This window comes from Monodelphis domestica, chromosome 2, assembly GCF_027887165.1.
Source record: "Monodelphis domestica isolate mMonDom1 chromosome 2, mMonDom1.pri, whole genome shotgun sequence".
In the NCBI taxonomy this organism is placed as follows: Eukaryota; Metazoa; Chordata; class Mammalia; order Didelphimorphia; family Didelphidae; genus Monodelphis; species Monodelphis domestica.
In genome coordinates, this window is record NC_077228.1 from 278,322,178 (window position 1) to 278,336,736 (window position 14,559).

The window sequence follows — 14,559 nt, forward strand, 5'->3', positions numbered from 1 at the left end:
TATTTTCTCAGAAGCTACAGGCTGGCTAGCACCATCTCACTCAAGGGTACTATACCTCAGATAACTCCCCAGTGAAGGTTAGCAATGGACAAGTTAAGAATAAAGAGCAGACAGGGGAGCACTGGCTCAGCCTTCATACCCCCAGCAGCACTGGCTACTGGCCCCTGAGTTTCTCTGCTGTGTTGCAGTCAGTTGCCCTTACCTAAGTCACATTCCCTATTTCTTGACCATGAACATGGACTTACACAGGCAACTCATGTTTTCATAGGGACTACAGGGTATTCTGTTTATTATTTATAGTTGCTATCATGATAATTTTTCATCTTTGATTTTATTTTGTTAATTTTTATAATTTGGAGGAAGGTCAGGGCTATTTCTTCTTCTAGTTGGAAAACTTTTGAGTTCATTGATACCTGACCCATGGAATGCGAAATTTACTTTAAAGCCTTGAACATTCCTCAGATAAGAAGTAAAAAAGGGTTTTTTGTTTTTTGTTTTTTTGTAATTTGACTAGAGAAAGGATTCATCTGAACACAGATGCTGTAGGTTTGGGTAAATTTCCCTTCTCAATCAATCCATTGTGTGAAACCTTCAAAGGTAGTTTAATCTATAAATCTGACTTAAGTAATAAAGGTCTGGGGGGAGAGGAGAGGGAAAGAATGGAGTCTTCCCTCTCACAGGGCAAGGACAAAGGAGGAGGAGATAGTGTTGTGGTTAAGCCAAGAGTCTGTCTTTTTCACCCTTCAGTATTTTATTTAACCCCCTCACTATGCCTGCCTTTTCATTCACTACAGACTCTTCTAAATGATAAGCTTCTTTCTTCTAGGGAGAAAGAGGTCATTTCTCTCCCACACCGCAGCTGTGACTGCCTTTTCAATGAGGCTTGAGTCAGTTCTGGTCTTGATAACAGGTTTATTCCAGGAGAACAGGGATGAAGGGCAAGGCCAAAATGGATAGTAGATTGGGGTTCAGGACGGAAATAGGGAGGAAGGGATCCCTATTGAGATAATATCCTTCACCCCCCCCTCAAAGTTAGGTAACTCAGGTTTGGTGGCCTGAGCCCCTGAGGGATTCAGCATTTGGCTGTCTCAGCAGGTGTCCCAAGTTCAGGGTAAAGGGAGATTGTGACAGTCTTCTTGTGGACTATTTCTTTCTTCAGGGTTTTTTTGTCCACTTGTTGCTTTGAGAGGATTGGGATCAGATTTCAGGGAGAGAAAGGTTTCTGGGATTGGTATTGTGTCAGAGAATGGACCCTCTCAAGTCTCAGTCAAGAGCCAACCATCTCTCTCTGAATGTTTTCCCTTTCCCAAAGTAAACCCTGCTGCTGCAACCCTTGCAGCTCCTCCAGGCTTTCATTTCAAAAGTCTCTGGATTCTCTCTCTCTCTCTCACATTTAGTTTACCTATTGAGTCTATTGAACTGTGTTTGCTTAGAGGATGTATCAAATTATGTCACTAAGTTTGTTGAACTTTTATGACAATTAAAAGAAGTGGTATTATGAATCTTTAAAAAAGCTTTATAGTATGAAAGAAAAAAATACATAGTATAAAATATTACAGTATATAAAATAATTAATTCTCAGTAACTCTGTGTAGTTTTGCCTGTAAACAAATCTGCTTTAGAATCTTACCTTTTGTTCTAGATTATTTTTCTACCTCCTGAACCTCTGCTTAAACATATTAAAACATGAGTTTTTACTTCTATAATTGTTGAATTATTCACCCATACTGCTATTCATAACTGAAACATGATGAGAGAAATACATTTCCTTAGGATTTTCTGGATAGTCTTTAGGCTCCCTTTGGTATATACACAAGGTCCAAGGTTTTCATTTTTTCCCATATATTTTTTAAGTATCTTATAAATGAATGAAAATTTCCCTCTTATTCTAGGAAGCTTATACCATTTTAAATAGATTTGAAGTTGAGGTAACCAAAGAAGAATCTGAAGCAGTTGATACACTAAGATACTCATTTAACAAATTGCAAAGCAAAGCTGTAAGTACAGGTTCAATCTCCTCTTTTTGCTCCTAAGGTCACTGGACATGAATTATATATTGTATTTATACTGTTTTGTTCCATGTTAAATATATTAAAACTCAGGAAATGTTTATATCCTATAGGTCAAATATATTAAAATAAATTTTGGGAGGGGTGTTCATATGCTTTGATTCAACTAAAATTTTGTGGCACTGAATTATAAGGATAGTGTTAAGAGAATGCCAAAACACTTCAATGAGCACAGAATTGGAAAAAAAAAAGTTAAGTATGATAAAGGGGAATTTTTAAAGATAAATCCAGTGGAAGAAGAAGAAATGATCCAGAACAAATCTGGGGGATTTGTGAAAAAGAATTCTATCCACCTCCAGAGAAAGAACTGTTGGAGTAGAAATGCAGATGAAAACTTATATCACTTGTTTATTTGGGTATGTGTTTGGGGGTTTTGGTTTTATAAGATTATTTGCTTATAAAAATGAATAATATGGAAATATGCTTTGCGTGATAATACATATATAATCCAGATTGAATTGCTTGTCAGCTGAGGGAGAGAGGAAAGAAAAGAGGGAGGCAATATGGATCATATAACTTTGGAAAACATATGTGGAAATTTATTAAAATTAAAATTTGTAAAAACTTTATAGCAAGTTTTTCAAATAAATAGAAAATGAAGTCAATTTATAAGAATGTAAGTCATTCCTTAATTGACAAGCAGTCAGAGTATAAGAATAGGCATTTTTTTTCCCCAAATTTCATGTAACAATATATTTCTACATAAGTTTTACTAAGTTATATGATTGAACTTATCTAACCCTCCTTCCCTTCCCTTCTCCTTCCAAGTGCAGACAGGAAATTTGATCTGGGTTAAACACATTTTAACATACAAACATATTTCCATCTTGTTTATTTTAGTGAGTAATCTTATAAAGCCAAAATGCCAAAATGTAAATCCAAACACACAATTGAAAAATCATATGCTTTCATCTCCATTCTGACTCCAACAGTTTTTTCTTTGGAGGTGGAGGTCATTCTTTGTCATAAGTCCCATAGAACCGCCCTGGATAATCACATTGCTGATAATAGCCAAGTCTATCACAGTTGATCATGCCACAATATTGCTATTAGTGGTATTTTCTTAGTTCTGTTTATTTCACTTTGCTTCAGTCTATGGACATCTTTCTAGCTCTTTTCTGAAATTATCCTAAAACAGGCAGTTTTCAAATGTAGAAATCAAAGCTATCCATGGCCACACTAACAAAATAGTTCTAAATCACTCTTGATTACAAAGATACAAATTAAAATAACTCTGAGGTATCCCCTTTCACTATCAAATTAGCATTAATATAAAGGGAAAATGACTACTGTTAGTGAGGATGTGGGATAATTGAGACACTAATACACTATTGGTATATTTGTGAATTGGTCCAATTTGGAACTATTCCCAAAAGGTTATAAAACAGCATACTCTTCAACCCAGAAACACCATTGGTAGATCTATATCTCAAAGTGATCTTTTTTTTTTTTAAGTAAAAGAACCTGTATGTACAAAAATATTTATAGAAGTTCTTTTAGTGGTAGCAAAGAATTGTTGAGGGGATGCCTATCAATTGGGTAATAGCTGAAGTTGTATGTGATTTTTATGGAATATTATTTTCGTATAAAAAATGTTGAGTAGGAAGGTTTTGGAAAAATCCAAACAGATAAAAATTGATGCTAAGCAAAGTGAGCAGAACCAGGAAACTATACACAGAAATAGCAATACTGTAATGATTATCAACTGACACTTTTTTAAACCCTTACCTTCCATTTTGGAATCAATACTGCATATTGGTTCCAAGACAGAAGAGGGGTACGGGATAGGCAATGGGATTAAGTGACCTGCCCAGGATCACATAGCTGGGAAGTGTCTGAGGCCAGATCTGAATTTGGGACCTCCAATATATAGGCCTGGCTCTCAATCCACTGAACCACCCAGCTGCCCTCTACAAGATATTTCTAAAGGAATTATGATGAAAAATACCATCTACCTACAAAGAACTGATAGAGTGAAAGCATATTGAAGCATAAAGATTTGATAGTCTGAATGCACATTGAAGCATACTTTTAAAACTTGATTTGTTTTTCTTGATGTTTTTGGCCTATGTATTCTTTTTCAACTTAACTAATATGGAAATGTCTTTTACATGGCTGAAAATGTATAATCAATATCAAATTAATTACCTTCTCAAGGAGCAAGGAGGGGAGAGACAGAATTTGGAATTATTTTTTTAAATGAATGTTAAAAATTATTTTTAAATATAATTGGGGAAAATAGATAAAAAAGAAGAAAATCCTAAATGAGGTCATGGAGAATCAGACATGACTGAAAATGACTGAATGACGTTAATAATTCCCAACTTTGTTATTATTAAAAGCTCTTGGATAGTATGAATTATATATCGTCTCTTAATTTTGTATTTCCTTTTAGTACCCATGTTAGCCTTAAGCACACAGATACTCAAATATTTTCTGATTTATTACTTTTTTCTACAGTCTTAAAAGATTACTTTTCTTTTTTCACTAATTTCATTTGCATAAAAGACCCAAATTTAATCTTTTCATTTATCTTTATTTTCTTTCTAGTGCATGGTGCAAGATGAACTAGTACAAGTTCAACCCAAATTTAAAAGCAATCTCCTTGAGTCAGTTGAAGTTTTTCGTGAAGATGTATCCACTTTTGCAGAACAATATGAACTGGTAATTTAATTAATATTGTATGCCTAAGATGTGTTGTCATAATTATAAAAATTAAATAGCTTAATTTGGGGGAAAGTATGGTTATTAATAGAGAATGAAGCAGAGGTGGCATACTGTTAGTGAAGTGTGGAAGATTTCTGCTACTCTGTGTATACCCACATCGGAAAAAAAGATCAGTAAAGAAAAGAACATCCAGGAGCTGAAAATTAGTCTGTGTCTCTCCTTGCCTGTGGTAATTCTGTAGCTTCAGAATGAGAGGGGTCAGACTAGTTTAATAATAAGCCAACACTTCTTGAACTGTTTCCTTGAAAGTCCTACTGTTTTGTAGGCAGAACACCAATACACTGCTCATGCCTTCTTGACTTCACAGTTCAAATGCATTTCCTTCTTCATTATATAGACTTGCCCAGTATTCTATTGAAAAAAAAAAGACTTGAAGCTTGTTTGCATATGAAAATTCTCTTTCCATATCACCAGTACAAAGAGAGGGGGAAATAGAACAGGCATCTGTCTACGCCTTCCACATGTGTAGTAGCATCTGACTACAAAGATACTCATCTTCTACTTTTATGTCCTTTCACAAAACCTCAAAACACCTTTTTTTTGTTTATTCCCATGAGTTTAGAATCCCATCCATTACCCAAAAGAATTGGACCCCACTTCTCTAGAAAGCAGATGATTGCACATTTTTTAACAACCCATTATTTTTTGTTTAATTAATTCTCTGCCCTACTCCCACCCTCCTCCTGTAATTCAACTGGGTTTTACATGTGTCATTCATTGATCAAGACCTATTTCCATATTATTGCTATTTGTACGAGGGTGATCATTTAGAGTCTATATCCCCAAACATATCCCTATCAAACCATGTGTTTCTCTTTTGTGTTTCTACTCCCACAGTTCTTTCTCTGGATGTGGAGAGTGTTCTTTCTCCTAAGTCCCTCAGAATTGTCCTGGATCATTGCACTGCTGCTAGTAGTCAATTGTGCCATAATGTATCAGTCTCTATACACAACCTTCTCCTGGTTCTGCTCCTTTTGCTCTACATCAATTCCTGAAGGTTGTTCCAGTTCACATGGAATTCCTCCACTTTATTATTCCTTTGAGCACAATAGTATCCCATCACCAACAGAAACCACAATTTGTTCAGCCATTCCCTAATCTAGAGATACCCCCTCATTTTCCATTTTTTTGCCACCACAAAGAGTGTGGCTATGAATATTTTTGTACAAGTCTTTTTCCTTATTATCTCTTTGGTTATAAATCCAGCAGTATTATGGCTGGATCAAAAGACAGGCAGTCTTTTAAAAAGCCCTTTGGGCATAGTTCCAAATTGCCCACCAGAATGGTTGGATCAATTCACAACTCCACCAGCAATGCATTAATGTCCTGACTTTGCCACATTCCCTCCAATATTCATTACTTTCCTTTGCTGTCATATTAGTCAATCTTTTAGGTGTGAGGTGGTACCTCAAAGTTGTTTTAATTTGCATTTCTCTAAGGAGTGATTTAGAACACTTTTTCTTATACTTATTGATAGTTTTAATTTCATCATGTGAAACCTGTCTATTCATATCTCTTGCCCTTTTATCAATTGGAGAATGGCTTGATTTTTTGTACAATTGATTTAGCTCATAAATTTGAATAGAGGGTTTTATTATTATATAGATTTTTCCCCAATTTGTTTCTTCCCTTCCAATTTTGGTTGCATAGGTTTTGTACTTTAATGTAATCAAAATTATTTATTTTATATTTTGTGATTTTTTTCTATCTCTTGATTGGTCTTAAAATCTTTCCTTTCCCATAGATTTGACAGGTATACCATTCTATATTCACCTAATTTACTTTTGATTTGCTTGTTTATATTTAAATCATTCACCCATTCTGAATTTATCTTGTTGTAGGGTGTGAGATGTTGATCTAAACCTAATCTCTCCCATACTGTCTTCCAATTTTCCCAGTAGTTTTTGTCAAATAGTGGGGTTTTTGTCCCCAAACCTGGGATGTTTGGGTTTATCTTACACTATCTTGCTTAGGTCATTTACTACAAGTATATTCCACTGATCCTCCCTTCTGTCTCTTAGCCAGTGACATACTGTTTTGATGACCACTGCTTTATAGTACAGTTTAGGATCTGGTACTGCTTGGCTCCCCTGTTTTTTTTTCACTATTTCCCTTGATATTCTTGATCTTTTGTTCTTCCAAATGAACTATGTTATAATTTTTTCTATCTCAGCAAAAATGTTTTTTGGTAGTTTGATTGGTATGGCACTTAATAAGTAAATTAATTTGGGTAGGATTGTCATTTTTATTATGTTAGTTCGTCCAACCCATGAGCAACTAATGTTTTTCCAATTGTTTAGATCTAGTTTTAATTGTGTGGAAAGTATTTTGTAGTTGTGTTCATATAATTCCTGTTTGTCTTGGCAGATAGATTCCTAAGTATTTTATATTGTCTAAGGTGATTTTAAATGGAATTTCTCTTTCTAACTCTTGCTGCTGAGATGTGTTGAAAATATATAGAAATGCTGATGATTTATGCAGGTTTATGTTGTATTCTGCAACTTTGCTAAAGCTGTTGATTTTTTCTACTAACTTTTTAGTTGATTCTCTAGGATACTTTAAGTAGACCATCATATCATTTGCATAGAGTGTTAGGTTAATCTCCTCATTGCCTATTTTAATACTTTCAATTTCTTTTTGTTCTCTGATTGCTACTGCTAGTGTTTCTAGTACAATATTAAATAATAGCGGTGATAATGGTCACCCTTGTTTTACTTCTGATCACATTGGGAAGACTTCTAATTTATCCCCATTGCAGATGATACTTGCTGATCGTTTTAGATATATACTGTTTACTATTCTTAGGAAAAGTCCTTCTATTCCTATGCTTTCTGGTGTTTTCAATAGGAATAAGTGTTGTATTTTGTCAAAGGCTTTTTCTTCATCTATTGAGATAATCATGTCATTTTTATTGGTTTGCTTGGTGATATGGTCAGTTATGTGGATGGTTTTCCTAATATTAAACCATCCTTGCATTCCTGGTAAAAATTCCACCTGATCATAATAAGCCTCATGATCACTTGCTGGGGTCTTTTTGCTAGTATTCTATATAAGACTTGTATAAATGGAGATTTTGAACCCTAGATTTCATTTTCCAGTAGTCCTTGGTATTTCCCAGAATTCCCTAAAATCTCTCCTCTCTCTCTGCCTCTCATTGGCAAGATCACGTTATTGGTATTTAACTTGCAGTAATGCCTCCCACGTCCTCTCTTCTTGCATAATGCAGCAAATATGATGGTAAGATAAACACAGGGATGGCTGAAAATGGCTAACCAGCCATGCGCATGTGGTTTTTATTGTGTATCCTCTTTATTCCTTGATTTCCAATAATCATTTAATAAACATCCTAAAATATAATATTTTTACTCTAAAGATTTAATTTTAAATTTAACAGACTTTTGCATTAAGGAGATTGGTGTGTATTTTTCTTTCTCTGTTTTTTAGTCTACCTGGCTTTGGAACGAGTACCATATTTGTGTCATAAAAGGAATTTGGTAGAACTCCTTCTTTGCTTATTATGTCAAATAGTTTGTATAGAATTTTGATTGGTTGTTCTTTAAATGTTTGATAGAATTCACTTATGAATCCATCTGGCCCTGGGAATTTTTTCTTAGGGAGTTCTTTGATGGCTTGTTTGATTTCTATTTCTGATATGGGATTATTTAAGTATACTATTTCCTCTTTTGTTAATCCAGGCAGTTTATACTTTTGTAAATATTCCTCTCTGTCTCCTAGATTGCTGTATTTTTTGCCATATAATTGGACAAAATAGTTCTTAATAATTACCTTAATTTCCTCTTCATTAGAGGTGATGTTGCCCTTTTCATCTTTGATACTGCTAATGTGATTTTCTTCTTTCCTTTTTTTAGATTAACCAGCACTTTATTTTATCAAATTATCAGCTTCTAGACTTGTTTATTAATTCAATAGTTCTTTCACTTTTGATTTTATTAATTTCTCCTTTAATTTTTAGGATTTCCAATTTATTTTTTAGCTGTGGGTTTTTAATTTGTTCTCCTTCTAGTTTTTTAATTTGTATGCCCAATTCATTGACCTCTTCCCTCTCTTATTTGTTAATATATGCACTCAGGGATGTAAATTTTCCCCTAAGTATTGATTTGGTTGCATCCCATGAATTTTGATATGATGTCTCATCATTGTCATTTTTCTTCAATAAAATTATTAACTGTTTCTATGATTTGTTCTTAAAAGGTTTCAGAGAATCATACCGTTTCATTTCCAATTAATTTTTATTTGCCTCTCCTTGTACCCTTACTAATTATTCTTTTTATTGCATTATGGTCTGAAAAGGTTACATTTATTATTTCTGCTTTTCTGCATTTATTTGTAATGTTTTTATGCCTTAGTATATGATCAGTCTTTGTGAATGTACCATGTGCTGCTGAACAGAAGGTGTATTACTTTTTGTTCCTATTCATTTTTCTCCATATATCTATTAATTCTAATTTTTCTAAAATTTCATTCACATCTCTTACCTCTTTCTTATTTATTTTTTGGTTTGATTTATCTAGATCTGATATAGGAAGGTTCAGACCTCCCATTAATATAGTTTTACTATCTCTTTAAGCGCTAATAGTTTTTATTTTAAAAAATTTGAATGCTATGCCATTTGGTGCATACATATTGAGTACTGATATTCTCTCATTGTCTATACTACTTTTATCAGGATGTAATTACCTTCCCTATCTGTTTTAAATCAGATCAATTTTTACTTTGGCTTTGTCAGATATCATGATTGCGTCTCCTTCCTTCTTTTTTCAGTTGATGCCCAATAGATTTTGCTCCAGCCTCTTCCCTTTACCCCATAAGTGTCTACCTGCCTCATATGTGTTTCTTGTAGACAACATATGGTTGGATTTTGGTTTCTTATCTATTCTGCTATTTGCTTCTGTTTTATGGGTGAGTTCATCCCATTCACATTCAGAGTTATGATTACTACCTATATATTCCCCATCATTTTGATATTCTCTCCTAGTTCTGTCCCTTCTTTCACTATTTCTTTCTATACTAATGTTTTGCTTTTAATCAGTCCCCCTAATCCCCACCCGTATTTTACTTCCCTTCCTACCCCCCTCCCTTTTTATTACCCTCTTATTTTTCTTTACAGTCTATTAAATTCCCTCTTCCCCCTACTTTCCTCCTTTTTGGTACTTCCCACCCCACTTCCCCCCCTTGATTTTTTCCTCTCAATTTCCCTGTAGGGTAAGATAGAATTTGATACCCCAATGGATCTAGATGCTCTTACTTCTCAGAATTAAAAGTAAGGTTTAAGAATTACCCATTAGCACTCTCTTCCTCTGCTTCTGATAACAGTATTCTTTCCCTCCCCCACTTATGTGCCTCTTTTGGTGGAATAGATTATCCTAATTTTCTTATTCCTTCCAGTTTCTCTTGGTGCCATCTTCTATTCCCACCCCTTTTCTTTTTTTACATATTATATTAAACCAATTTTACTACCCCAACCTCTACCTATGAAAAATTCTTCTAACTACTATGATAGTGAATACAGTTTTTGAGAGTTACAAATATCATTTTTCCATATAGGAATATTAAGAATTTGATTTTACTGAAGCCCTTAAAATTTTTTCTCCCTCTTTCTTGTTTACCTTTTCATGTTTCTCTTTAATTTTGTATTTGCACATCAAATTTTCCATTTAATTCTGGTCTTTCCTTTACAAATATGTGGAAATCTTCTATTTTGTTAAATACTTTTCCCTGCAAGTATAGAGTCAGTACTGATGGGTAGGTTATCCTTGTTTGTAGACTCAGTTCTCTTACCTTTCTGAATATCATATTGCAAACCTTGTGGTCCTTTAGTGTGGAGACTGCCAGATCTTGTGTAATCCTGATTAGTGTTCCTTGATATTGTCTCTTTCTGGCTTCTTACAATATTTTTTCCTTAGCTTAGAAGTTCTTGAATTTGACAATTACATTCCTGGAGGTTGTCTTTTTAGGATTTGATGTAGAGAGTTATCTACAGACTCTTTAAATGTCTATTTTGCCCTCTTGTTCAAGAATATCGGGGCAGTTTTCTTGGATAATTTCTTGAAGTATGATGTCAAGATTTCGGTTTATTTCTAAGTTTTCAGGTAGACCTATCATTCTCAAATTGTCTCTCCTGGACCTGTTTTCCAGGTCAGCTGTCTTCTCAGTGAGATATTTCATGTTTCCTTCTATTTTGTCATTGTTTTGACTTTGCTTTATTGATTCTTACTGTCTTTTGATATCATTAACTTCTACTTTCCCAATTCTAGTCTTTAAATACTTGTTTTAGCTATGATCTTTTAATTTTCCATATTAGTTTGTTCTATCTTGATTTTCATGACTTCCAGCAGGTCAATTTTGGTCTCCAATTTGCTTATCATTTCATTTGATTTTGGGGCTTCTTTTTCCAATTGGGAGATTCTGTCTTTTAAACTGTTATTTCCTTTTTGAACTATTTCTTACTTTTCTTGCCAAGTTTCTTCTATATTTTTTACTTAGTTCTTGCACTCAGATTTAATTTCCTCAAGTGCTTGTGACCAATTTCCATTTTTTTTTGAAAGTTTGGATTTGTTTGCTTGTTTGTCTCCCTCCATGGTCTCCTCTTTAGTCTGCTGTTTTCTCCACAGAAGTTATCCAGCTTCAGAGTCTTTTTCTTTTTTTTTTCTTTTCTTTTTTTTTTTTTTGGTAGTTGTAGATTGTAGTTCTTGGGTGTTGGTGACCATTGTTATGTTAGTTTTTTCTTCCCTTCCCAGCCAGAAGTCTGAGTAAGGAGGGTAGGCAGCTTTCTGTGTATCTAGCTACAGAACAGTTTTTGCCCTAAGGCTCTATAATATCTGCTGTGGGCAGCCCCTCTCTGTGCTATCTCTTTGCTCAAGATCCATGTTCCTCAGCTTCCTGGGATACCGAGTCTCACTGCTATCAGGGGTAAGTCTGTTGTGTCCTCAGCCAGCCCCTGAGAACTTAGAGATTGCCCCATACTCACTCTGACTCTGGCTCCTTAGGTGGAGTGAGGGAGGAGTGATCATCTCATGCTTTGGTAGGAGTAATTTTACCTCCTGATAGTGTGGAAATGTCCAAACCTTGCCTACCTTCAAGGCTGTCCCCCACAGTAAAGCCCCTTCACTTATCTGATTTTGTTTTTTTGTTCTTTTGAGGTCAATAGTGGTCAATAGTGAGGAGAGGTCCCCATTAATTTTTAATCACTAAATTAGTTCCTTATTCATGGCAAAATATTACATATAATCTTATGGGAACTTGACTCCTGTACAGTATGTGAAATTCAAAGATGCCACAACAGATAATATACCTGCCTTCAAAGGATTTCACAAACCTGGAAGCATTTCTATCCTGGGCATAGAAGTCATGACAGATAAACTGTTGGAAGAATTATGTCAGTCATCTCCCTCTTTAACCATTCCTGCATTACTCATAGCCCACAAGAAATAGATAACTCTTTAATAGCTAGTGGTTCAAATCACACAGCATGAAACCTTTCCAGATCTTTGACTGTCAACTTAAATTGTAGTTGTATTCATGCTTCCAGCTCCTTATGAAAATAATGTCAAATCTATAAGCATAAGAATAGAAAGGTATAAGAACTAAAATGTTTTAATTTTAAGAAAAACACATAAATTACATAGATCATTCAAGAAGATAATAGATGAGCTGGCTAAGTCAATTAAAAATTACTGAGTAAGAATCCATATGTGTTCTTTATAATGTTTGTCACAGGAAGGGCCCATGGTACCAAACATAGCACCCCAGGAAGCCAGCAATAGACTGCAGATATTTCAGGTAAAAATGGTTTTGTTAAAAATATTAATATATCTTATAGCCATGAGATATCTCATGTTATCATATTTAAAATAATTTAAGGGTTGGTAAGACTGATTCCTCTAGGAAAAATATTATATTGAAGGAAATTATTCTTAAATATACTTAGAGAGTTTGTACTCAAATAAGTACCTTCCATCTACATTTTTATATGTTATGTGGTGATATAGCTGAATATTAATTTGCTCAACAGCTTACTGTTCTAACCATATTTATCTCCACTTCCCTAATGTTATTATTAATAATTCAATGAATCCCTGATTTCTTAAGTATGTAGAGGCAGCTGGTGACCAAATGGAGAGAATATAGGGCTTAGAGTCAAGAAGATCTGAGTTCAAATCCAACCTCAGACACTTGCAAAGCACTTAATCTGTTTGTTCTCAGCTATAAGATGACAATAATAGTATCTAAATCCCAGGGTTGTTGTGAGGATCAAATGAAACAATAATTGTAAATGTGCCTAGCCTGGGGCCTGGTACATAACAGTAATAATCAATGCCTATAGAATTCCATGAAAAAAAATTTATGACCACCACTTCCTACACTTAACTAGTCTGTGTCTCAGGTGACAGATATAGACTCTGCATTCATCCAGTCTTATATTCAACATCTTTTAAGCCTAATTGGCTTTATCTTCCAGGCTCTGCTGGCACTGTCTTGGGGGAACTCTGACTCTTATCCTTGTACAGATGAAGCCCAGGAATAGGACTTTCTTTAGTGGCAGATATGTACCTTGTATGCCAGATATATTCTAAATCAATAATATCTGAATTAATGAAATTTTACATAATTTACACATTTCATTTTACTCTAGGCAAATTTTGATGATCTGTGGAGGAAATTTGTTACATACTCATCTGGTGAACAACTCTTTGGATTGCCTGTCACTGACTATGAAGTTTTACATAAAACCAGGTAAATTCGGAAAATATGTATCAGCCACAGGCCAATTTTAAATTGAACATATTTGCTGCAAACACTGCCTACTTTGAGAGAATCTCTCTCAAGTTTTCTGAAAGAATGTCCCTTCTTGTAACATTTAATATTTAAGTCCTGCAGAAAAGACAAATCAAATGCAAGACAGTTAACGAGCTGAAGTTTGGCTTTCTATAGTTTCAGTTATCCCCAATCTGAAGCCTGCTTTCCACTTTTACTTTTTAGAGCTTTGGTTTTGTTTGTATGAGAGTGAGAGGCTGTGTAGCACCTAGTGGAGGGTCAGGAGTGGAAAGAAAAAAACCTATAGATATAGACTCAGTAGGTGTTTCCTAGTTACAGCAATCTGTGGTAGACCTTTGAACATATCCCCCATAGTTACAGGGACCCTATTGTATATTAGAAACATCCAGAGCTAATTTAGTATTCTGTAATAATTTCTTCTTTCTCTGGGACAACTAATCCAGAAAAGCTTTGAAAACACTTATTAGTTATACTTCTTACTCATATTGCCTCTGTGACCTCAACAGGTCATACTTTTAACTTGTTGGGATTCTAGGCTAATCCTCTAAATTTCAGACAATATGCTGATCTACATTGTTAGAGGGAGTTACTAATTTGGAGATTGTTACACAGATTAAATCACAGGTCTTAAGGAAAACTCCAAAACACTTAATATAAAGATTTAGAAGCTGGCATAGCTGGATGATTCATATCCTATACTTCATCTTTGAAAGGGACTGCTGAATCTTGAGGATTTATGGAGTTAATGTGGGCCTAATGTCAGTGTAGAAAAGATCAATTAAAACTAGTCTATAGAGATACATAAACTTTTAGTTACTGGAATGCATGTTATGAATATTCATTTGTTTTCATACGCAAACATGTATGTGTATATATACATATACATTTATGACTAGGACACAAATATACATATATACATTTCTATTTCTTTGTGTCTTGTTATGCACATTTTTGTAAATTATTTGAA

At 34.4% G+C, this 14,559-nt stretch overlaps 1 protein-coding gene across 2 annotated transcripts in view; it reads left to right on the top strand.

Annotated features, from left to right (window-relative positions):
• DNAH8 (dynein axonemal heavy chain 8) overlaps nucleotides 1–14,559 on the top strand; it is a 491,513-nt gene that overhangs the window by 177,998 nt on the left and 298,956 nt on the right. For both annotated transcript variants that reach the window (XM_016431041.2, XM_016431044.2), the window contains exons 30-33: nucleotides 1,893–1,997; nucleotides 4,620–4,733; nucleotides 12,534–12,596; nucleotides 13,450–13,550. In XM_016431041.2, coding sequence (XP_016286527.1) covers nucleotides 1,893–1,997; nucleotides 4,620–4,733; nucleotides 12,534–12,596; nucleotides 13,450–13,550 — 383 coding nt within the window. The remainder of the gene's footprint in view (nucleotides 1–1,892; nucleotides 1,998–4,619; nucleotides 4,734–12,533; nucleotides 12,597–13,449; nucleotides 13,551–14,559) is intronic.